Source organism: Nasonia vitripennis, chromosome 4 (assembly GCF_009193385.2).
Source record: "Nasonia vitripennis strain AsymCx chromosome 4, Nvit_psr_1.1, whole genome shotgun sequence".
NCBI classification, from domain to species: Eukaryota; Metazoa; Arthropoda; class Insecta; order Hymenoptera; family Pteromalidae; genus Nasonia; species Nasonia vitripennis.
In genome coordinates, this window is record NC_045760.1 from 19,151,560 (window position 1) to 19,176,589 (window position 25,030).

A 25,030-nucleotide genomic window follows, 5' to 3' on the forward strand; every position below is an offset into this window, starting at 1 on the left:
TGAAAGATTATGTTACAAAATTATTTTAATGAGTTAAGGATGTGTAATAGTTGAGCTTTAACAAAGTTTTTATTCTATATAGTTTACAATGGCGTCTTGCAGTTAGATTCTAAATGTTTTAATTGTTATAATTTTATAATTATTTATGATAATGTTTGAAATAAAAATAAGACAGATAAGTTTTAAAATATATGTTAAAACGTTTTTTACTTTGAGACTTAGTATTATAAATTTTAATAAATATAAAATCACATTAAAGTGAACAGTTAAGTTCACAAGAAAGTTCAAATTAGCCTATAGAAATTATCAAAATAATTTAAATTATTTGGAATTGAAAAATGTTTTCAACCTGTCGATTTACTTATATATCTTAAAAAAGAAGATTGAAATGTACACTCAAATTTTAACACGCAGGCATAAAATAACTATCAAATACTTTACATGACACACAGAAACAGCTAACATGACAAGACATTTTAGGTAAGTCACAAGATCTTGTTATTGTCAGTATTTTTTGGTGATTTATTTGACTGAAATAAATCTGTGCATTTTCGTTTAGAAGGAACTATAACGTGACCGGTTCTAATTAAACTATTGAGATCTGCTTCCTTATTAAAATGCTTAGAAATATGATCAATACATAATTTTGATTGATCAAAGTCACCCAAAAATTTCAGAGATTCCAATGTTGGTTTTTTTAAAATTGCTCTTTTAATGCCCTTAAGGAGCTGCAATTTCAGTAGACAGCCATATTGCACAAAATTTGATTCATCAATACTTGCTACTGTGAAGACCAAGTTTTCATTCTCAACAAGCTTTTCCATTTCTTCTTCATTCTTTAGCAGAATACTGTACAGATCTATGGAACCATCTATTTTTAAGTGCTTTAATTTCTCAAGCTCTTGTTTGCATAAATCTAAACTATCATTGGGATAAACAGAATCTATGTCAAAGTTTTCTAATATCAAGTCATTCATATATTGTAGATGTTGTATGATTTTTTCACTAATACAAAATCCAAGAGCAATCAATTTCTGTACATGATTTTCAATTAATAACAATATATCAAAGGATTCATCCCATGTGCCATCTGAGCCCAATATTAAAGAAAAATGTTCAATAGCAGTATGGCCATCTCTGTCTTGCAAATTTATATCAGCACCATATTGTAAAAGCTGTTCAATAACTTGATAGTTTTGGCTTGAATCAACAGCTATATGTAAAGGAGTAAAATCCATTCCATCCTGTACATTGACTTGAGCACCGTTTTGTAACAGATGACTGACAATTGGTTCATGCTCTGACTGATGACCAACAGCAAAATGAAGGGGAGTCTTTAAACGTTCACTTCTAGCATTGACATCGACATTGTGGTCTAAGAAAAGCTTGACTAGTTCCTTGTGATTCCTTATAGTTGCCCAATGAAGAGGCGAATAGCCACTTTTATCCACAGTTTGCAAATTGAATCCTTTACATAATAATGCTTTAGCTAATTCTAATGAATGTTCCATTTTCCCTTTAATTATCAGATGAAGAATTGAGTCATAATTTTGTTTAGAACAAATATGAATGTCAGCATTGTTATCCAGTAAAATTTTTACAATTTCTAGTACTCTGTGATTGATCTCTTTTAACATACTCTGATAAAGAGGATGTTCCTTTTGCATATGAAAAGATTGGTCAGGATTTAAAATAGAATCATCAGAAATTTTACAAGCATGGATTAAAGGTGTTTCATTGTTGTTATCTTTAGTATTGATATCAGCCTTGTAATTCAATAATAATTGAATGATACCAATTTGGCTCTTTCGATTTGATATCCAATCAATACCATCACAAGCTTCTTTATCCAGATCTTTAACATAGATCAACTCATACCATTTGTCAGAGCTATGGCTGCAAGCAATATGAAGAGCTGTTTCCCCTTTAGAAGTTTTTGTATTTACATCAGCACCATTTTCTAATAGAGCTTTGACCAAATCAAATCTATTATATTCAACAGCAAGATGAAGTGGTGTGTAACCAGAATAAATGTGTTTGTCTGATTTAATTTGTAAGCTAACTAAATTTTCATGTTCTAAATATAGTTGAAGTATACTCAAATCATTTCTAGTGCATGCTATATGAAAGTGAGAAAGCCCTCTTGAGTCTGCATAAATAGCATCTTTTGGAATTGCTTGGAGCAGTAAATCAATGATAACATCATTCTTTGGTTGTGCATAAAAGGCATAGTTTAGTGGTGTATCACCTTGGTTGTTTCTTTCTGTGACACTAGCCTTACATTGAAGAAGATATGTGATACTTTTTAGCGATTCATTGTAGACTGCAAAGTGTAAAGGTGTAAAACCCTGAAAAAAGTAACCAATACTTGGACCAGCATGACTATTGATGGGGATTCCAAGATCAATGAATTTCTGAATAGCTAAAAAATCATCTTTTTTACAAACATAATGGAAGCAACTTATCTTTCCTTCATTGTTATCATGTTCAGTTTTAAAGTCATACATTGAGAGCATTGCATCAACAATATCATACTTTTTATCTTTAATAGCTAAATCAAATGGTGTTTGTTGATTCTCATCCTTGTCAAGTATTGAAGCTTTCATTTTTAATAATTGCTTCACAATGACTATATCACTTATCTTCACAGCATAATGAAGTGGAGTGGATGCTTCAGTTCTGGTTTTCTTTTGTACACGACAGTTGTTCTTGAGCAAGAATCTAATAATGGTCTTATGTCCTCTTTCAAAAGCTGCCAGGAGAAGATCATAGTCGAACCATGTGTCATCTTCTTTAAAATCACTTAATCGAGCCATTTTTTTTAGATCTCCTAAGGAACTCGATTTGACTGCTGATAGCAACATTTTTTTTCTTGAACTAGAGTCTATATTGAGCTCTTGATTATTATTAGAACGTACTTTTGTTGTCATGATGACAATCAAAAATTCATATGCATATATAAGCAGTAGATTTCTGTAATATAAAATTTTATGTAATAAGTGTATGATGCATGACTAATATTGTTAATAATCCAATGTAATATGGAATTACTAAATGTTTTTAAATGCAACGTATTATTGTCAGTTCACATACATGGCTATTATCCCAAAACTGTTGTCACTTCGACCGCATTTCCAAAAAATTTGTACATGAACATTTGAATAGGAATCACAGCTTCTGATTGAGTGAGAAAACTATCTTTTTTCACAGAATTAAACGAAGTAGACTATAATTAAATAAATCGATTAATCGTTAAAGCAGTTTGAGAATATAAGTACGCTGCAAAAATGAGATGAACCAACCACCCTCAGCAAACATTTTAAACAAAATAATTCATTCAAAATCCATCTTCTTTTGTTATTTTCACTTTAAATTCGAGCAAAACAAACGAGAACCGGTGCACGCCGGGTCGTGCGAACGACGTTATGATCATCAGGTATACACATGTATACGTACTTGTATACGAATACGATCGCTGTTGATCGCTTGTCAAACGCGTATATGTATGCATTATACGTGATATATTCGTTGATGTATTATATATTATGATGCCTACTATACTTATGTAGGTGGTACGTGTATAGTGTATGCATATACAAGGTGCGTGCTTTTTTATATTGTTTATATATATATATATATATATATATATATATATATATATATATATAAAAGTTTAAACTTGATACCGCATGAAGCAACTTCATATATGTATTTTATCAACAACTGTATAATCAATTAGACGATAATCGTGGCGTTAAAATATGTATGTATACATAATACATGCACGTTATATATGAGAATTGAGATATGATCGTTATAAATTTGAATTCTTTATTGGAAAAAAATATGTAAAGAAATTTAAAGCTGAAATAAACAAAAATACGTATCTGTGTACATACAACATAACAATTTTATATTATTTCTTCAAAACTGTATATGGATAAATATGTAATTTATTATTACATAAAGAATTCATTAAATGCATTTTATAGGTCAAACAGCTGGTATAATTTCTTTGTGATTTTTTAAAAATTTTTGTTTGATTATGTAAAAAGTCTCAAAAAATTAAAACATTGGCTCAATTCATTTGACCATTTTATTATAATATAGTTTAAATATGATATAAAACCGGACGAAATTTTAAGCATCTATTATATATACGTCCTCTCTTAAATTAGTCTTAAGTATTTTTAAATATAATATTTTTATCGCTATATAAGGTGTCGTGTGTATAAATAATAACATGAAAAACTTCTCGAAGGAATAACAGTGCGAATAACAGATACAAGTGTATATAAAATAGAGCCTAACCGACTTTGGCGGCAAAAAATGCTTCATACAGCCTATACTACTCGGTTCCTTCTCTCGGCTCCTATTACTTAGGCACATCAGAATATTGTATACACATGCCTGCGGCCTGCGCCCTATACGACCCCATCAGTGGCATGTACTACAATTTTTTTGGCACAGATAAGTCTAAATTTATATGTATAGTGCCCGATTCTCGGCAAGTGTCTAAATACCCCTACTCTTCAAGATGATACGCTGCTCCCCCACCGGCCACCGGCGCGTTTTTTTCGATAGCCGGCGTGATTGCCGTGCCCGCATCAGTCGTATAATCTTCGTCGGCGGAGGCACACGTGTGTCTCTCGCGGCCGCAGTTGCTCGCACAAGTCGCGTCCGCGCGGCCTACGAATATTCTCAATTTTAGGTTCCTGGAGGAACTGCAGCCGAATTCGACTATGCCGGTGGACGGGACGAACCTGGGCGACGACGATCTTATGTCGGTGAGTGTGAATCTATTATTCTTCTGTTATGTTCTTTATTATTTCTACCGACGTTTTTTGCTGATATATGCGGGCCAGCCATACCTATGCAGGTATAGGATGTACGATTGCTCTTCGGTTCTGCAATAGAAAAGAGAGAGAGAGAGAGAGAGAGAGAGAGAGTTTTGCTTTCGGAGCTCGGGTTCGGGAATACTTACGTGACGGAAGGTTGAGTCTCTTTTTTACCGGCCTTCTGACGATGTATAAGATAGTTCTGTAGAAGGTGTACTTATGTTATATAGCTCGATTTTTTCTGGGCATGTAGGATATACGATTGAAGCGAGCATTACAACTGGCGATTTTTTGTTTTCTTGAACTAGCTAGCTATGTGACGATTTTTCGGAGTATTTGTGTACCTCTGAACCTAAGCGTTCCAAGTTCCGTGAACTCGAGTTAAGATACATTTCGAGGAAGCAGGTCTCTGCAGACTCGTAGTCTATAGCGTTGTTTACGAACATCTTTTTGGAGTCTGTGTCATTTCGACACATATATACATATAAATATATAATTTTCACCTACATTTGTTTTTGTCGTCTTTGTTCTTCACGTTTTCAAAAATCATCGCGAGTTTATACTTACTACCTATATAAGTACCTATCGGATCGGAGATATAGAGCATCATAAATGGATGCGACTAAACTACATATATTGTATATAATCTTATCGCCTGTCACTGTTTACTTATTTTGCGGCGGTGGATTTATAAATAGGTTCGATTTTACTGTGTCGAGATCATGAGTATTTTTTGGGCTTTTTTGTAGATTTTAATTTTATGATTACTGCTTATGTAAATGTATATGTACCTAGTTTATTATCATATGTAATTCGTATTTAAAAATATATGCGATTTATTATGAAAAAAAAATTGTGGACATAGAAAAAAAGTTTGCTTTCATAACGAAGAAAAAGTGGCAATCCAATCAAAACCGATTATTAAAACAAATTGCATTGAAAATTGTTATTTTTCCGATTTTGAATAAAAAGCAACTAATCACAAAACATCGAATAAAACTTAATTTTATAGATATGAAAACGAAAAACAGCGTGGTGAAAGCTGATAATGATTTTTTTACTTTCTTTTCTTTTGTAATAAATTAATAAAAATGTTATTAAAAATCAAAGTGTAATTGTATTTTTTCTCCAGTATCGCGTGATTGCTTTTTTTTGGTTCATTTTCTTTGTTGTTTGTCGTTTTTGTTATTATACAGCAGTCAATAACACGTAGGCACCTTATACCAATTATAATCATGTAGGCATAGACCTATGATTCTCATGATCATACTATTTATTTATAAATTCATTCTAGATCCATCAAAAGATCAGTCATGGAAGTTACTGGTCAGGCAGTTTGTGGAGAGAAATGATGGCAATGGATTTGTTCGTTGATCATAATTATTGCAAGCTAAATAAGAGCAATGTTAAAATTGATAAAGCAGAAAATTATGACAACTTTAACATATCCCAGGAGAATATATTGGCATACAAAATTAATAATAACGAGCTTATGGAATTTGATATACAGAATTATGTTGAAATACAGTGCAATGATGAAATGCAAAATGATATTTCAGAGGATGTAATCAACTTCAATTCCATTAATACAAATACAGAAAATAGATACTTTAACAATGATGCCACAAGATTAAATTGTAATGAAATAGCCAAAGATGTAAACTTTATTAATACATTGGAAGATATGAATTTTAATAATATTTCTAATGTAATAAACAATAGTATAGCTACAGAAAATGAGCATTCAATGAATGATAGTATGGCAAATAGTGGGTCACAATGTTTGATAAATAATTTGCCTCTCAACAATCACAACAGTACTTTTACTTCTTACAGTACTGAAGATAGTGGCATTGAAAGTATGGATTCACTACTGTTTACAGAGAGTGAAGATAGTTTTTTGCTGGATTCAAGGGATGATCATTGCTATTCATTTTCTAAAGAAAGAGATGGAGCAAAAAAATCTTATTTTAATAAAAGAAAGGCAGAAAGTAGTTCTGCGGCTAGCATTTCAACCAATATTGAAAACTCAGATGTAATCAAAGATAAAAGTGAAGTACCTGCAAAAAGAAACCGTACTACAAAGAGGAGCAGAGAAGTCATCATAAGTGAAGAATCACCAATAATTGAAGGAAAATATGAAGAGTCAAGAAGAGTCACAAGACTTTTAGTTAAGAACTCAGATGAGAAACCTGTGAAATATATCGATAATACACCTGGTAAACTTGTTTGGGGATATTTTAGAAGTGGATGGTGGCCAGGTAATTTTACTTTTAGATTTTTCAATAATTATTTATAAAGTTGTATAATACTTTGTAAAGCTCATTCGATTAATACTCATCAAAGATCTAAATATTGTTACAGCATTAATCATAAGAGCTGAAGATGCCGGTATGATACCTTCATCTGAAAAAATTTGGGTTTCTTGGATTGGTGAATCCCGAATATCTGAGGTAAAAATTTAATATACACTGTGGAAACTTATGCATAATTTGTTTATTTATCACAATGTAATGAAAATACCCATCTTTTTTTCAGTTGAATGCTAAATGTATTGATAAGTTTTCTAATCATTTAGAGAGAAGACTTGACAATTTAGCAACAAATTCTAAGACCAAGGTGACTTGCAAAAAACAAAAAGACGAAGCATGCTTCAAAACTATACAGGTATTTTGTTTAATTTTCAAGAAATTAATATTCATTTTAATTTAATGATTAATTGAACTGACTTTTCTATCATTTGCATAAGCTATTAAAAAAACATTTTACTGGTGGAGCCTTGGTAAAGCCATACATTGCATGGATAAAAAACAATATTCTACCCTATAAAAATAAATGTGAGTTGCATAGTTTCTTATAAAATAACTTTAACCATATTTTCTCTATTATTATATATTTTTTTAATTCGTAATATCAATTTTTAGTGGATGAACTGCATTTTTATCCATATCCAGAAAGTCTTTCGGATAAGCTTAACAATTTAAAAATAGTCAATTCAGAAAAAAATGAAAAATACTTGCGTCAGCAAGAAAAAGAACGTAAATATTGTATAAATTATATTTTAAATATCAATAGTCCGTCTAATTTCATGTTTTTCAATATCTCTTCAATTGATCAAACTCTGAGTGTGCATTGTGTAGTAAATATAAAATGTAATGATTTTTGCAGGATTGTGTAAAGCATTCGAGCCAAAGAACTTGATAAAAAAAATAGAAAAGTTTGAAAAACCGATTGAAAAGGGTGGAATAAATATAGTAGATCAAAAGTATGGGATGATTGTGTGGGCTAAAATGCAAGGATATAGTTGGTGGCCATGTAATAAAAATTTATAATATTTAAAGTTTAATAAGAAATGTAAAATTTGATATGAAAAAATAATAAATATTAATTATTTAGGTGTTATCATGGATTATCAACATCTTAATCGTAAGCAGCCACATGTGGCACATCAATGGGTCATGTGGTATGGTGATTACAAGTATTCTCAAGTAAATTTTCGTTATTTTTTCATAATATTGTATAAAAGTAGGGTGGCATGTAAAATATTGTTTTTAATATTTTCAGGTTCAGTATCGACAGATTCTTACTTTTCCAACAGGAATGGACAGAATGGAATCTAAAATTACCGCAACAAAAGATGAGCTTTTTTGCAAGGCAGTTCTTCAAGCTGCTAAGGTTTTTCTTCTAATTTTTGGTACTTAATGCAACGTTAATAACAAATATTTTTACTAAAAACGTTTCATTGTTTTATATAGGATTATTGTGATAAGTTGGGTTACTTAACTGAGCCATGGAAAATAAAGGATGTAATTCACCTATTTTATAAATCCAAAGATATATACAAACTAAAAAATGCAGAGTTAACAGAACCAAACGAAGAGGATTTGTATTCTCAAACTATAAAAAAACAGTTGAGAAAGCAAATTAATAATCAGCCGATTAGCGAAGAAAGAAAGAAAAAGATATTAGAATGTAGTAAGTTGAAGTAAATTACAGTGAATATTGCCAGTTAATACATGTGACATACAGGAAAATGATATAAAATGAAACTAAATATACTTGCTATTTTTTAGAAAATTTAAATTTACTGCTTTCTGGAAAATTACCACTAGAATCTTTGTGTATAAGTTGTTTAGAATCTGGTGAAGAGTTGGAGGATCATCCATTTTTTCATGCATCAATGTGTGAAAAATGTTTGGTAACTATATTTATTTGAAATATTTTACCAAATCGTGATAAATCTCATAGATTCTTATAATTGTATTGAATTTCAGGAAGATTTCAGTCCAAAGATTTTCGCATATGGGAACGATGCAAAATGTGTATGGTTAACATATTTTATAAAATTATTTAATCACGCTAATATATAAGACTTATTAATTCATTTATGTATTTAGTTTTATTGCACTTTGTGCGGCGGAGATGATTTAGTAGCAGTATGCGATAGCATGAGTTGTCCCAGGTAATTTTTACTGCCTTCAATTAGTGGTTCTCTCTAAGTATAATATATCGTTCTTAATGCGAGAAAAGCATACTAGCATATTTGATTGTTACTACTTTTCTGCTGCAACAATTTGTTATTTTTATTTTTAGAGTTTTTTGCACTGCTTGTATTAAGTATATTATTTGCCCAGAATTTTATGAGGACATTCTTTTAAAGCACCCATGGTATTGCTTTCTTTGCGACCCTAGTTCAATAAGTACCAATAACGTCGTCATCAAGATACGCAACGACTGGAGATACAAAATGATCTCGCTCTATCGCATCAACTGCGATGAAGAAGCGCCTTCGAATTTGGAACGCCTGGATCGGAACAGAAAAATAAGAGTTTTATCGCTGTTTGACGGCATTGGAACTGGTATTTACATAAAATATTAAAAAATTACATGACTTGATTTCCAAAATTTTTTAAATATTTAAAAATATCTGTTTATTTATTGATATCATTTTTATTTTTATTAAATTATTTTCTAGGTCTTGTTGTATTAAAGCATTTAAACGTTAACATTGAATGTTACTACGCGAGCGAAATTGATCCAGATTCGATGCAAGTTAGTTTCTTTAATCACGGCAATGAAATTATACAGTTAGGTGACGTGAGAAACATAGACGAGAAAAAAATTAAAGAGATAGCTCCCATTGACTTGCTGATCGGTGGCTCTCCCTGCAATGAGCTCAGCTTGGCCAATCCCAAAAGAAGAGGACTTGATGGTACACTGATTATACATCATAGTATATAATAACGTGCGTCTTCTATCAAATAATTGTATTTATTACTTTTTAGATCCAGAGGGTACAGGAATACTCTTCTATGATTACGTCCGGATTATGAAACTCGTCAAAAAGCACAATAAAAAACGTCACCTTTTCTGGCTTTTTGAAAATGTCGCGTCCATGCCGAAAAAATTCAGAAACCAAATCAGCAAGTAAAAATAAATGCGCTTGTTATATAGAATTTTTCCCCCTTTGTTATTGTACATAAATAATTAATGAAAGTAATGATTATAGAAATTTAGGTAGAGAACCGAAATTCCTAGACTCTGCGGATTTCTCAGCGCAGCATAGGCCTCGGCTGTATTGGGGAAATTTACCCTGGGGTCCATATCAAGTGAATAACGTAGTACTGCAGGACGTGCTCAGAAAACGCTGCAATCGTCAAGCACTTGTAAAAAAAATAATGACCGTTACTACCAGGACAAATTCATTGAATCAAAGTAAGGACTATTGATAGAAAGTTTATAGAAAATTCTTCTATGTATGTGATATCTTTGTCATTTAATATAAGCTCCTAACACTTAAATGGAGGATGAAAATTATTTTATTGCGGAGAATTTGTACAATTATTTAATCGAAGAATTTATTACAGCCAAGGAAAATTTAAAACCAGTACTTATGGATGGCAAAAAGGACATGCTGTGGGTAACGGAATTAGAGAAAATCTTTGGATTCCCAATGCATTACACTGACACAAACCTCCAAAAAACTCGGAGGTTGCAGCTTATTGGCAAAGCTTGGAGTGTGCAAACTCTTACGGCTATTTTAAGGCCTGTATTTCTCTTTTAAATGTTTTTTTGATTATGCAGTAATAGGCGAACTGCGTATGTTGAATGTTTTTAGATGCTGAATTACAATTTGTTTACAGTATGTACAGCTTTGAAAATTGTGTAAAAATTTTTATATTTATAGTGTGTATAAAGATAATTTTACGTCTTGAATTTTTAAAAATGTTTGAAATCTTAGTAACGATTTCTTCAAATGACAGAAATTCAAAAAGTATAAGATTTTTAATGATTGATATAACTATACAGACCAGAATCATTATTTATGGTTGATATATGTAAAAAGCTTTCTGGTATTTTGATCTCAATTACGAATAAGCAAAATTAGTTTGTAAGCTTTTAAATATTTTTAAAATGACTGCGAGAATAAGCAATTCATTTTGTACAAAAATGTTAGACTTGACGTAAAAAGTCGTAATACGATCATAATTCTTTTATATTTATTGTTTGCATTTGTATATATACTAGTAGATATTTAATTATATACATATATCTATGCTTTAAATATTTGTAAAATGAATTTATCTTTTTATTTACGTGTTCTTTTTTATTTTATAAGTAAAAACTTGGATTGGTTTGCGTAAATATAAGATAAAATTAGCTTAAAAATGCGTTATCAACAAAAAAAGTTTCGTTTAGATCGCGTTACATTACAAAGTCTGTTCACTAACTATATCAAGTGTATAATATTGCTTCGCTGAGCGAATTAAAGTACAACACGCACGTTTACAATACCTCACAGAAAACCCTGCAGGATTTTCTCTAGTAAATTTCTTGCAAGATTTCATAAACGCCAAAATTATGCATGACACTGCTTATAGGAAATAGATGTCTTATAGTAAATCCTGCGGTATTTTTTGATAAGATATTTTACAAACTTTAAATAATTAACAAACGTTGTTCAATAATATCAATTTTCTTAGTCTTATGTGTAAAATTTAAGGGCCCTTTAATATATCGCTATAGGACGGCACATTTTCTAGTTTGCTGCATCCTATAGCAGCGGTCTGCGATACTCGCAAGAGCCATCCTGGGTTCCAGGTATTAGGAGTTTAAAATTACCCTGCGAGACTAGTGGCCGCTTTGCTCCTATACCATGAAATCCGTCACTTTTAATTGATTTAGTTGAAAATGTAGGCGTCTAGAAATAAAAACGTTAGCTGCGTTTCATTCAGTGTACATAATGTGTAGCACATCCTTTTTCTTGCGCTTAAAGTTTTTAATTCGAAATTTTCCCAACTACTCCGTACTCATCATAATATGTAAAACGTGGGTAGCGAACGCCGCTTGATAAAGTTGCATTTTTTCGCGAATCCTGAAAACGTATTTTCCCAACTCGAGCATAAGATGAACACTTTTTCATGCCAGAAAGTAGCGTAAAAAATCGTGCATTTCGAGCGTGGTTGGAAAGGGTCAAGTTGGAGCGGGGAGAAAACAATTGTCAAGAAAATTTTTTTCTCCCCGCTGAAGCGATTCAGCTGATTGAGGTTCGAGATTTATATTTGAACTTAGAAGAATTGAAAATATAAAAATGTTCAAGTACATTGTGCACGACTCGAAATGACCTACGCTACTTTCGTGCATAAAAAAGGGCCCTTCCACGTCCTCGTTGAGAAAATACGCTGTGGGCATGGGGAGAAAGAAAAGCTATTGTAGACTCGGGTGTGGTGTTTTCAGCTCACCCTCGCTGGAAATCGCTTATATTCTTCCCTCGTCGCATAATGTACTATTAATTCTCCAGCATTTCGTAACGATCAGCTAACCAAATTGTAGTACTACGTTACGGATTTTTCCTCACGGTGCGCTCTGAAAGAGCCGCCGGTCCTTGATTAGTCCGACATCGAACCATCGCATCTGCTCAACGGCGGAAAGAAAGGCCTGGTTGCATTTACGTGCTCTATCTCGCGAGTCCGTTGAGAGACAAGCGCGAAGTGTGATCGCGTCCAGTATTCAACTATCGCATCAGGACGCAAATCGACGCCGTAGAGGCATTTTTCTCATTTTCGCATCTTCTCGTATTGACGCATCCTTAATTTTCATTGCCCCCATGAGAGGATGCCCGCGAGCCCGGTTAAATTCAAGGTGAAATCGTGACTTGCTGACGTAGATTGAGACAGATATACTGTAATTAACTTACTGGGCTAGTCTCTCAAGAGTCGGAGTGTACGTAAAGCCAAGTTTTCCACACGCCGAAGCGTCTACAAGACAATGGCGCCATTGGTGTCCACACGGCGACAGTTGGTACAATATAGGACAATAAGACTGTCTGTCTCATCCCAGCACAATCCGGCTTGGCCCCTATCCTCGACGCCGAATAGTCTATCTCGCTTTTATCGCACAGGTACTCATACCTGATGCACGGCCGGCGACCCATTAGCGTGCGAGGGGGAGAAGCTGACTGTCGCCAGTCGTCTGACGTATGTATAAAATAGAGCTGTATATTTGGGGGAAGTGGACATCCCCGCCGCCGCTCCGCCCTGATGAGCGTCAGTTTAGTCTAGCTGTATACCTATGGTCTCGCGACGTTTGAGACGAGATATTCCATAGGCTCGTGGGTGGCTGAACTGCAACTCGACCGAACCGAATAAGCTTATACAAAGCTGCCTTCCTGCGCATATCCTCCATCCTTGGGATCGGATAGAAAGCCTATCACATTATGATATTGCAGCCCCAGCCCAGCAACAAATTTTATGACCCTGAATCCTGGTGCGGCGGCAACGGCGTCGGCGCGGCAAAAGATTACGTGAATTATGACCTACTTCTACGTATTCTCGCCAGCGTTCGACCAGGCCAGAGCCTATAATGGCTGAGATATATAGGTATGGCAGAGACCTGGTTTCTCTGTCGCTCCGGCTCACGCTTTAATATACCTTATGGTTTAGCGAACAGCATAGACAAAAGTTGATTCTTACTGACGACATTTTGCAGTGGTTATACATGCATAAGACATGGCTTACGGTCATATGTATCACACCGTTGTGCAGGCAAAATCTTGCATAAAAATCAGCTGTTTTCTCCCGATTAAGCTAATTGTCTCATACAATGATAATCATGTGATCTGAGGCTTTCTTTTTTTCTGGCTCAGGCGTGTATACTGCTGTTCTGCTCGGCGGTGACGGAAGGCGGCAACTTCGTTTCGCGCAGCGGCCGGAATGTTTGCGCTTTCCGGCCGGAGGGCATAACATGTCACTTTCCGATCGCTTTGGCAAATGAAATGGTATACGCGCCACGGCCGGAATAAAGAATGCTCAGATCGCATGTTTGCCATTTTTTTACAATACACGTGCGATCCGAGACATTCTTTATGTATCCGGCCTAGGTGCGTAATATACTATTACACACGTTTTCGATTACTTTACCACACCGATAGACTGTACAAAATGGTGTAACTAATTGTTATACATTGTTGCAACAATAGATAATACGATGTTTAGAGTTTATCGGTATAGTTAAATAATAAAAAATGTGTGTAGGAGGATTTTGTGCAGTAAATGTTTGTGTACACTTTTTATGTGCACAGAACACTGATATGTATGTAGAGTTTTTGTCCAGGCGCATACTAGTTTGCAAAACATATCGACATTAACATTCATTCCTCGTTCATCACCCGAGGTGTACATTTCTAGGTATATGCAGCGCGCCTGCGCAGTGTCGATGGAAGTAATGGTCGTGATTTTTCGGAACGACCCAATCAGAGCCGCGCTGCAACACCCCCAACTCGGTGTGACCTGACGAGGCAGAGGGTAGGGATGCCTGCAGTATAAATACTGCACCGATCCATTCGTTTCCGTTTCGCTCTAACAAACGTCTCGGCCTCGATTTCTCGCTTGTAGAGCAATTAGAAGCTCATCCGCAGTGACAAAGTGCTATAACAGTTTCGATCAACGACGATGTCTCAAATTAAGCGCAAGACGAATTTTTATTCGGAGGAGACTGAGAATACAATTCTCCAGGAAATGGAGGAGGGCAAGACTTTGGCGCTGGTGGCGCGCGAAAACGGCATCAGAGAGTCGACGATCCACGGATGGCAGGACAAGAGAGCACAGTCTGGCGTAAACGCCAAATTAGTAAAGGCCAAAAGAAGGCTGAATTACGCGTCTCAATGCAGAGATGACAAGGCAGACGCTGCATCAACGTCGCCGATTCCAGGCGATCAGCCAACATCAGCCTCAACGGCTAAATCCTCGCTCATCCAGGAACAATCTACAAATCGTAAGTTGCAAAAGCTCTTTCAATTATCCAACTCTCTTTTCCTATAAATAACACTAATTTTTTAATTTTTATTTCTTTCAAGTTTGGGAAGCAGAGATCAACGGGCTTGTTGCCCTTTACAAACTGAAACATGGAGATGACAAGTACCTTCCAAAATACATCGCAAATTTGTGGCACCACCCGCGTTTCAAGAATAGCTCAGTATAATTCGACGCTCCTAACGAAGACTGGCCTAGGTGTGCTTTTCTGCTCGACGATGCCGGAAATAAGCGGCAACTTCGTTTTGCGCAGCGGCCAGAAAGTTTGCGCTTTTCATACACGAGATATAGACTGTCCAACTTTTTCCTCGCTAGGCCCGTAATCTACTATTTTGTAATACATGCACGATTTTTGCGTTTTTCTCACCTATTAAGCGGGCGTAAAGTACTAGTTTTTGCCCGCTGACGAAATTTTCAGTTTATGAGTCATATTTTAAAAACTTAGAAAATTTTGAAATTTCCCGCTTTATAGCCATGAAAAACGCGAAAATCCATACTTGGGTCAGAAAAACTATGTTGTACACGAAGGGCTAAGTGAGCTTTTTGACCTTGCGTGGTTTGCAGTACTTCTCTTCGGCTCGGAGACACACACTCGCTTTTGATTCGTACTGCAAACTCCACTCTCGGTCTAAAAAAGCTCAATTTTTGCCCTTGGTTCAAAATAATTATAATGTATAAATATGTAAGGTACAAAATAACTAGAATGTATTCGTGGAGGGTTTGCGCGGTGTTAAAAAATTAATTAAATAATATAAACAAACAATCAATGAATTATATTGCTTTTTTAATTATATACCCTTATATAACACCGTAATTTTGCTTTTCTATAATATGCAGACCAGATTATTGGTGCAATATAAAAATTTACAAATGTTTCGCAAGATTTATAAGATCAAGTTTACAGTATGCTTTTTGACATAATGAAGCTACCGCACCGCCTGACAAATTTTAATCAATATATATAATATTTTTCATCCTGAATACTGACTTTGACCAAAAATATTCTGGGAACTATTGGGAGTATAAAGTTAATTCGTGGTCAGAAAAATGGCGGCGACAAAGTCTCTTACGTACGTACAATTACGTTCTTAATCTTATTGTTACGTGAATGCGCTACTCAAGCTGATGTCACTTATCAAAAACTTATAGAAAAGTAAATAATTATTAATAACCGCCTATCTGTTGTGCCCAGTACTGTAATAATTTGAAAGCTACATCTATAATACTTATTACTTATGTTGTGCCGCAATTAGTACATTCTACGATCTTAACATTAAAATCGCAATTTCGCAAGAACACAAACATATTCAAGGGGTCAAGCCTGGGTTAAATGCTGCAAAAAACAAAAAGATATTCTTCTTAGCAAAAAGTTTTTTATTTGATGTAACTAGGAATGAAGGCGCGCTTCGCGTGTAACACGTTACTAAATCCCTCAAAACTATTTTTAAATAAATATATTAATAATGCTCAATCTCATCGTCATTGGCTTGAGTAGTGAATTTGAAGAAAAGTTCAGTATAAGAGTCAGTGGGTTTGTACAATGCTATTTATTTGCATTATAAAAAAGCTTATATATACAACTGAAATTTTACACAGATACTTGCTATGCTATCTGTTTTCATTCATATTTTCACATCGAGACCATATACATTTTTTAATTTAGCGTATCAAATTTTGCTTGTAGACAGTTACACAGAAACTACTATCTCTAGCACATTGTATTTCTGGTTTCTAGTGTATTTTTACATGAAGAAAGTGATAAGTATTTTAGCTTTTTTGTCAAGGCATTAATTAGAATTTTGACTTTTACGAACACAAAAGTATTTCAGTTAACGTTGATTCAACTTTAAATCTTTTCACAATCACAAAAGAAATCTATATGCAAAATTCAGGAGGCAAAAATACATAGAAAAAACCTTGGTGATCTACTGGCCATTCAAGTCCGACGAAAAGTGCTTAGCGCCTAGACTAAACATGAAAATTAGATACAGGTATACTTAGTTTTTGCTGTAAATACAAGCCCTTGTAATACTTGGAGTAAGTTTGAATAGATGTGAGACACTGGATGAAGCGAGTAAGTATCTATATAACGAACGAAACAAGTTTCTTCGTGTTAATATCCCACAAGCACGTGACGATATTTTTACTAATAACTATATTTAACTAAACATTATTTCGTATTCTTAAACAAATATCATATTTTAACAATCAATTGGTACGCGTTACTATTCATGAGCACGCGCTTTTCTCCATAATTTATAGCAAAACTAACCCGAGTGGAAAAATTTGCTGGTACTATAAGGCAAATCACCGTAGAACTTTGTTACATTTTAGTACGCTATTCTAAATTTATGTACGTTCGCGTACATTCGCGTAAATTATTTAAACAAAACTTCATCACACACTTGTAAGAGAACCTTTATTTCTTACCGCTATAATTAACTTAGTTTTTAGTAACGTTATCGGTCTTATATACCAACCATCAAAAAACTTAGCGCTTGCGAGAATGAAAAACCGGACGCCACCTGGGAGCGGATACGCAATCAATATTATTATTTTTGGTATACTACATTTTCGTACGTTTGCATACGTCTACGTACGTTCGCGTACGTTCTCGAACATTTTTGTATAATGCTGTAAAAAATGCTCGAAACGTAAATAAATCGTACGTAAACGTACGCGAACGTACGCGAACGTACACAAATGTACAACAGCGTACTGAAATTAAACAAAAATGTACACCTTTTATTTTCATTCGGGAACCTATAAAATACACATTTGAAATATTAATAAATAGTTTATATATAGCGTATCAGCTAGTTTATAGTCGAAAAAGTTTATATATATATATATATATATATAAACTTTTTCGACTATAAAACAAATCAGTTTACAATATATATACTTACTCCCACTCATTGCTCATTTTTCCAACAGGAAGCTTCAAATCGAGCGAACAATAAGTACTCGATCTCCATGAGCCGCCAGACTTCTCGCATGCCCAACCTATCAACATACGTACAATTTTTCTCACGCTTTTTGGGACTACTTAGGTAATATAATAATACGCTGGCGCTGATGCGCGCATTGAAAAATAGTATATTACGATACGTGTGACATAAATCGTTCTTTTTACACGGCGCAGTTAGCACCCGAGCGCAGCGAGGTATTCGTGTATAAAGTAGTCCTTATTTGCACCGTGAGGTTAGCGCACGAGTGTAGCGAGTATGATAAACACGGCGCAAAAAAGGACTACTTTAGTCACAGATAGGCGTGACTTAACAGCGGATTTTAGCCACACTGTGCTATAAATCGAATTAATTAATTGTTCGTAACCGAATAATTTCAGCACTTGAACGAAGATGGCTTCACAAGATAGAAAGAGAGTAAGAAGGCTGAGCATAAACAACAGAGAATTGCTGTTTGCGGCAACAGACGGTAATTTAGAAAAGATTTAAAAACTGATCGAGATGGTGACACCCCGTTACACTGGGCAGTCGAGAGTGGAAATAAAAAAGTAGTAGATTTTCTCACGACCAAGGGCGCGTCTGCAAAGCGTGTGAAAAAAGCGGGCGAATCTGAAAAACGAATCTCCTGTAGATGTTGGAAAGCGCATTGGACGACAAGATATAATTAAGATTTTGGAACCGCCATCACCGTCGAAAGCACTTAGACTACCTCAAGCCGAACAATCGCCAAAAAAAGTATTTGAATTGGACCTGACTCAAGGTTTAGTGCCAAAATTTCAAAATAACGGTATTAATGCAAGTAACGACAAACAGCATGTAAAGCGGTTGAATAATCCCGTTCATGGTCACATTTACCAATTAAAAGTTCTTATGTTATTGGAGGATCGCGAGGAATCGCGCACAAGTATTTCTTTCGCTTAGGTTCTGAAATCAGAGATGCTAAAAAATTCGACGATTTGGTATTTGAGTATACCAAAGGGGACCAAAAAATATATCGCCTTCTTCAAGCTAAACATAAACTTGACGAAATCAAAAAAATTACCGCAGAAGATTTGTTGTACGTAAATAATGGCGACTATAGCTTAATGAAGTACTTTGTTTCTTACCTAGAGTCTAAAAAAGCGGAACTTCGATTTCGATATGAGAAGCTTAGAAAGTAATCGGATTCGCATTGAAGAGATAACAGATAAAGATGAAATTTCGGATGTTAAGAGTGATCGAAAAAAACCTATCCGCTACAAGTTTAACGCAAATATGATTGATTCGTTAAAACCTTCATTGCAAAACTATCCATTGCCTAGGTTGGCAAAAATTATCGAGTATTCGGATTATGACATAAGAGACTTTTTGAATCACCTCGTGTTCGCAGTTAATCAACCTAATGAAGATGAGTTAGGTTGCACCTTCAAAGATGAGATCAGTAAAGAATTCGATTTTTTCACCGAAGACGTGTACAAGTTTTTTATAACGATGCTGGACTAGCTGCAAGCTAAAGGAAAGGGCTTGTTCTTATCATCAGAAGAAGGTAAACAATTTTTCGAAGAAATGAACAAAGGCATACAGTTCTGGTTCGATGTAAAACCCCCAACGGATTCGGTCACAGGAAGATCAAAGGAATTGAGCGATTTGCACAAGTTGCTGACCCTTAAGGGAAATTCCGGATCGTCTCAATTAGTGTGCGTAACTGGTCTTGGCGGAGTCGGTAAAAGTGAACTTGCCAAAAAGTACATATACCAATACAGCCAAGAATATGATAATAAAGTTGTATGGCTGAACGCTGAAAGTTACGAAAGTCTTGGCAAATAATTTCGTCGATTGGCGTGCGATCAATTGAGAACAAGCCTGAAGAATGCAGATAACGAGGAAAAGAAAATAAACTCTGTAGTAGAGAATATGTACAGGTTCTTTTCCCAAAGAAAATGCCTCTTCGTTTTCGACAATGCAGAGAAATATAAAAGCCATGCCGAATACGACAATGGCATCGATAACTTTTTGCCAGCTGATCGCAAACGATTACACGTTCAAATCACATCCCAAAATCAAAACTGTGGTAAAGAGTCGTTGGCAGCTGCAAAGAAGAACAATTTAGAAAAATTAGAAAAATTATTAGAAAAAAGTGCGGACGCCAATGTCGCAGATGATGATGGAATAACACTATTGCACTATGCTCTTAACAATGACAATCTTAATATGGTAAAGGTGTTATTAAAGAATAAAGCTGATGTTACTAAAATTAGTAAAAAAGGTAATAGGAATTGCTTTTGAAGCATGTCAAACCGGAGAAGTTGTACGACTTTGTTAATACCAAAACCACTACTAGCGGCGCTACAGCACTTCAGGTTGCAGTGAAAAACGGTTCGTTGGATTTTGTTAGATTACTGTTAAAACATAATGCGATTCGTAACATCCTTAACCACAAATGTGAAACACCGCTATATGTGTCTACAAGTGAAAGCGTTGATCGTTTGCTTTATTATATTGAAGTGTTTTTTGAAGACGTTAAGAATTGAATGAAATGAATCCTGACGAATTGACAGCTATTTTGAACGCTCGTGATCTAAGAGGAAACACACTGCTGCAGGTGTCAATTATAAATAAGCATAAAAGTATTTCAAGTGGATTATTAAAATTTATGAAAACGTAAATGAGTTTCCATAAAATGTAAATCATCTTACAACCGCTAAATAGATTGTTGCACATGTTTTTCATCGAGAAACGACAGTGTATGATTTTCATATTTTTTACTAAGTGTTAATAAAACTTGTATTTTACATAAAAAAATATTTATGTAACTTAAATATTTCCTACGCCCTCCTTTGTCAAAAATTTGAAGTTATTAGTTTATCATTGGATAATATATGTGACTTCCCGGCAAAATGATTTAAGGGGTCAAGCCTGGGTTAAATCCTGTAAAAAAAACAAAAAGATATTCTTTTTACCAATAAGTTTTTTATTTGATGTAATTTGAAAAAAAAAATTCTATCGAAAATATACAAAATATACACCATTTCCCTACTCAAAAAAAGAGAGGAATCATTCTATTCGTTCTCTGATTGGTTGTCGATTGGCCAATAAGATTACGAGATGGATGGCGGGACACGCGTGATAATTTGTTTCTAACCTATAAAAATGTTTAATATAAAGCAGAGCGCGCAACAAATTTGTTGCTATCAATATTTAATTTATATTTTTTAGAAATGTCTCTCGATCAGTCTGAGTGGGCATGTTTAAGGTACATTTTAAGCCCGGATAGAGTAAAGAAGACGGTCCGGATCTTTCAGAAAGCCGTGGCAAGTGACTACAAACACTTATTTATATAGTGAAATGTCATGAATTTTGGTCAGTGATTTTACAATTATATACATGTTTTTTTTGCGATAAAAATGGTGTATATTTTATATATTTTTGATAGAATTTTTTTTCAATCCTTTTTTTTCTTAAAAAAATGATGGCCTTTGTTGTGAAGCATTTAATACGTGTTTCTGATTGGTTGTTGGTTGGTTGCCTAGGCAACGAGATCAGAACCGCGCTTTAAATTCATAACCCTCAAAACAGTCATAACTTATAACCCCGGTAGAAATGTTTGAGGTGTTTAAAATAAAATGTGGAAACCTTGATAGCAGATAAAATATATGTAATATAACTAGCAAGAAATTTTAGTAAAAATTAATCATTACCAAGAGTGTGTAGTATTACAACATGCGTATTGAAAAGTGGCACCCTATAATCCTATTTGAAGTAGTAATAAAGTGTGTGAATATCATTTTCATAACACGTGCATCGGAAACGCGCTTTTCGCCTGCCAAAAAGTGGATCGAGAGTTTTTCTAGCCGTCCATAGGAGAAGTGTAGGTGGAAAAAATTCACTCGGGAAAAATCATAGTGAAAAAATTTGGAGACCTTCTTCAGATTTTACAGCCCATAATGAGGGGAAGATAATCCATGGAGGAAGGGTCGAGGATGAGGCTGCCGGTCAAGGGGCAATAAACTTGCTATCCGCATACAAAACATAGTTTACTAAATTTCTGTATAAACAACGAAATCAAAAATTGTCAAACAAAATTTTAATAAATGAATAATGCTGATTTAAAGCAAATTTGAATGACAAAAATCGGATAAGATTTACTCAATGCTTTCGCAGTACTAAAATAGGCCAATACTAAGCATTTTTTATCGTTCAAAATTCGTTGGCATCCGATAGGTTTGTCTACAAATATTAATTTATAAACAATAAGCAATTTTTATTTGGTTATTTCATAAATAAAAAGAGACATTAGTTGTGACGGCCGGCGTGCTGGAAATTATTAAAAATTTTTTCATTTTTCACATGTTTATTTTTATACAAAAACTTGAATATTTGAGTTATAGTTTTTAAGTAATTAATAAACGTAGAAAATATTAATCGTAATATATATATTATTTGTTTAACCTAATGGGCTTAAGTCCGGTTAACGCGACATTCGATGGGTGCAGAATCCAATCCACTGATTTAAGAATTTTGCTTCCAAGTAATCAGTGGCGATGCGTGAAGTGATTGATAATGTATGGATACTATATTTATATTAATTAGTTTTTCTATAAATGAGAAGAGACATTTTTTAGACAATTGGCGTGCTGGTCTCTGGTCGGCGGCATTGAGCGTAATCTTTTTTATGACGCTGGCTTGTAGGGCCAGCACTCTTTACAGACATACCTTTATTTCTTCTACCTAGTGTAAATTATTTTACGGACTATTCTTGCCTTTTCAGAAAACTGCATTTTCAAAAATAAAAGTTTGTCGAAATAGGTGACAATTTCAAGAGCAATTGGTTTAAGCTAGAACATGCATCACGTACGCTATCGGGATTTCCCAAATCCCCGTGAAAATGTCTACCTTTACTGTGCAGAGATGTTGACAATATGCTGTTTTATTGCATTGTTAGCGACAAACTGGACAGATAGCCAAGAACTCATTCAGTCTGTAGTTCCCGGTTCTCCAGAACACATCGCGCGTATTTTCTTAGCAATCCACGTCTTTGCTTTCGTCCAAAATGGTTAACGCAGTTTATACTTTGCAAGAGCGTATTTCGTTTGTGATGTATTATTTTAGCGGACTTAGTGTTGATCAGGTCAGGGCCCATTTCGCTGCCGAATTCTCTAATCGACCTGTGCCAGCTGTATCTACAATACGTGAAATAGTCTAAAAATTTAGAGAAACTGGTTGCGTAAATATTGGCCATACCAAGTGTTCGATTCCAACAAAACAATTACCGGAAGAAAAACAAGTTCAAATCTGTGCTTACGTTGAAAACGAATCACAAAGTTCGATCAGACGCATAGCTACAGATCTCAGAGTTAGCAAATCATCAGTTCGAAAACAGTTGAGTAAACAACGGTATGCTCCGTACAAGCCGCAAAGACATCAACAATTAATGCAAGGTGATGAAGACCGCAGAATTACTTTCTGCGAGCGATTGATGGAAGATTGGACAATTTTATCTGCACTTCTGATGAATGTACGTTTTTTTTACCCAAGCTCCTAATCGGCAAAATTTACGATATTGGAGCACGACCAACGAGCACAGCTAACTGCTGAAATATACCACCATGCTGAACTATACCATGCAGCCACTACGGGAAAGAATAGTACCTGCGATACAGAATCTAGAGCGAGAACTAGGGGTAAATAATTTTACATCTAGTTTATTTTTTATCATAAATACATTCAAAAGTCTACGAAAATCATTCAAGTCAGAGCGTGCAAAAACTAAATAAAAACTTGATTTTAAATTTTCCCATAGGTATAACAGGCTAGTGTTATAATCAGCATTTTTCATTTATTAAAATTTTGTTTGACAATGTTTGATTTCGTTGTTTATACAGAAATTTAGTAAACTATGTTTTGTATGGATAGCAAGTTTATTGCCCCTTGACCGGCAGCCTCATCCTCGACCCTTCCTCCATGGATTATCTTCCCCTCATTATGGGCTGTAAAATCCGAAGAAGGTCTCCAAATTTTTTCAGTATGATTTTTCCCGGGTAAATTTTTTCCACCTACACTTCTCCTATGGACGGCTAGATGGAGGACACCTGGTATATGTAGGGGAGAGTGGGCATAGCGTGGCAGGCAGGTTGGTTTGGCACCTCGATATTTTAATGATTAATTGATATTTTGAAACAAATTATTGTGAACATCTAAACAAAAATACTTCTAGTTTTTATCTCTGAAATAGTGTCGAAAAAGAAAGTCCAACTAATTAATTAAACGAGCTAGAAATTTGCGGCCGAAATAATAGCTTGGCTTCATTAATCATTTAACTGTGCACATCGCGAAAAAAGAATGAATCCGTTTGAAATAAAGTTTATTTGATAATTTATATTTACAACTTTTACGCCTTGCTTGATTTTTTGTCTTGCGGCGCTTAATAATTGTGTATTAACAATTTGAAAAAAACATTGAAAATTGGTCATGCGTGGCACCGAGGATGGGGCACGAGTGGCCGTTGCGCGGCGGTGTACGGCGGTATATACCGGTAATACAGAACATGACAGAACGCGTGCTCTACGTGCCCCGACCTCTGCCACCTGTGCCCCACATCGCGGGGCATGCAGAACATTTTTGAGTTTTCGTATTTATAAACAACTGCAGCTTCATTTAACTTTTTTCATCAACCGATTTCGTTTTATGGTGTCATTATCTATTGAGTTTACTTATTGTCATTATTAATAACTCCTAATTAAAGGCTAAAAATTGAAATAAAGGTAAGGTGCCACTACTGCCCCACCTTCCCCTACATAATATGACAGTATGTACAAGCATGCTGTACTGACTGACTTTGTGTTGTTCAAGTGCAATTACTGTGTGAAAAGTGTCATCGATGCTCAAAGTCCCGAATGATGAGGTTTGCACAGGTATTTCAATCTCATCAGTATGC

General features: G+C 34.7%; 4 protein-coding genes across 6 annotated transcripts; 3 read left to right on the forward strand and 1 right to left on the reverse strand.

The window, feature by feature from the left end:
• Nucleotides 1–50: 50 nt before the first annotated feature.
• On the reverse strand, nt 51–3,466 carry LOC103315767 (ankyrin-1-like). Of its 2 annotated transcripts, XM_016987454.2 has the most exons (3): nt 3,303–3,466; nt 3,094–3,226; nt 51–2,973 (listed from the first exon to the last, which is right to left on the reverse strand). In XM_016987454.2, exon 3 carries the CDS (start codon nt 2,928–2,930, stop codon nt 486–488), a length of 2,445 nt encoding a protein of 814 aa, XP_016842943.1. In that variant the 5' UTR covers nt 2,931–2,973; nt 3,094–3,226; nt 3,303–3,466; the 3' UTR covers nt 51–485. The 2 variants fall into 2 exon arrangements, with proteins under 2 accessions (XP_016842943.1, XP_008204445.1); XM_008206223.3 differs by having other exon boundaries at nt 3,094–3,466.
• Nucleotides 3,467–4,609: 1,143 nt separating this feature from the next.
• On the forward strand, nt 4,610–11,341 carry LOC100114044 (DNA (cytosine-5)-methyltransferase 3B). 2 transcript variants are annotated; one of them, XM_008206224.3, is made up of 18 exons: nt 4,610–4,787; nt 6,133–7,099; nt 7,185–7,291; nt 7,377–7,505; nt 7,588–7,675; nt 7,763–7,876; nt 8,007–8,153; nt 8,235–8,326; nt 8,403–8,513; nt 8,594–8,813; nt 8,912–9,036; nt 9,113–9,160; nt 9,236–9,300; nt 9,432–9,697; nt 9,814–10,050; nt 10,124–10,265; nt 10,348–10,553; nt 10,706–11,341. In XM_008206224.3, exons 1-18 carry the CDS (start codon nt 4,743–4,745, stop codon nt 10,900–10,902), a joined length of 3,306 nt encoding a protein of 1,101 aa, XP_008204446.1. In that variant the 5' UTR covers nt 4,610–4,742; the 3' UTR covers nt 10,903–11,341. The 2 variants fall into 2 exon arrangements, with proteins under 2 accessions (XP_008204446.1, XP_001599223.2); XM_001599173.5 differs by having other exon boundaries at nt 7,203–7,291.
• Nucleotides 11,342–13,080: 1,739 nt separating this feature from the next.
• LOC107981464 lies at nt 13,081–15,894 on the forward strand. The gene is made up of 2 exons (XM_031928969.1): nt 13,081–15,110; nt 15,193–15,894. The coding sequence occupies exons 1-2, from the start codon at nt 14,789–14,791 to the stop codon at nt 15,315–15,317; spliced, it is 447 nt and encodes a 148-aa protein (XP_031784829.1). The 5' UTR covers nt 13,081–14,788; the 3' UTR covers nt 15,318–15,894.
• Nucleotides 15,895–20,010: 4,116 nt separating this feature from the next.
• LOC103315770 (BRCA1-associated RING domain protein 1-like) lies at nt 20,011–20,627 on the forward strand. Its single transcript, XM_008206250.1, has 2 exons — nt 20,011–20,310; nt 20,385–20,627. The coding sequence occupies exons 1-2, from the start codon at nt 20,011–20,013 to the stop codon at nt 20,625–20,627; spliced, it is 543 nt and encodes a 180-aa protein (XP_008204472.1).
• Nucleotides 20,628–25,030: the final 4,403 nt, after the last annotated feature.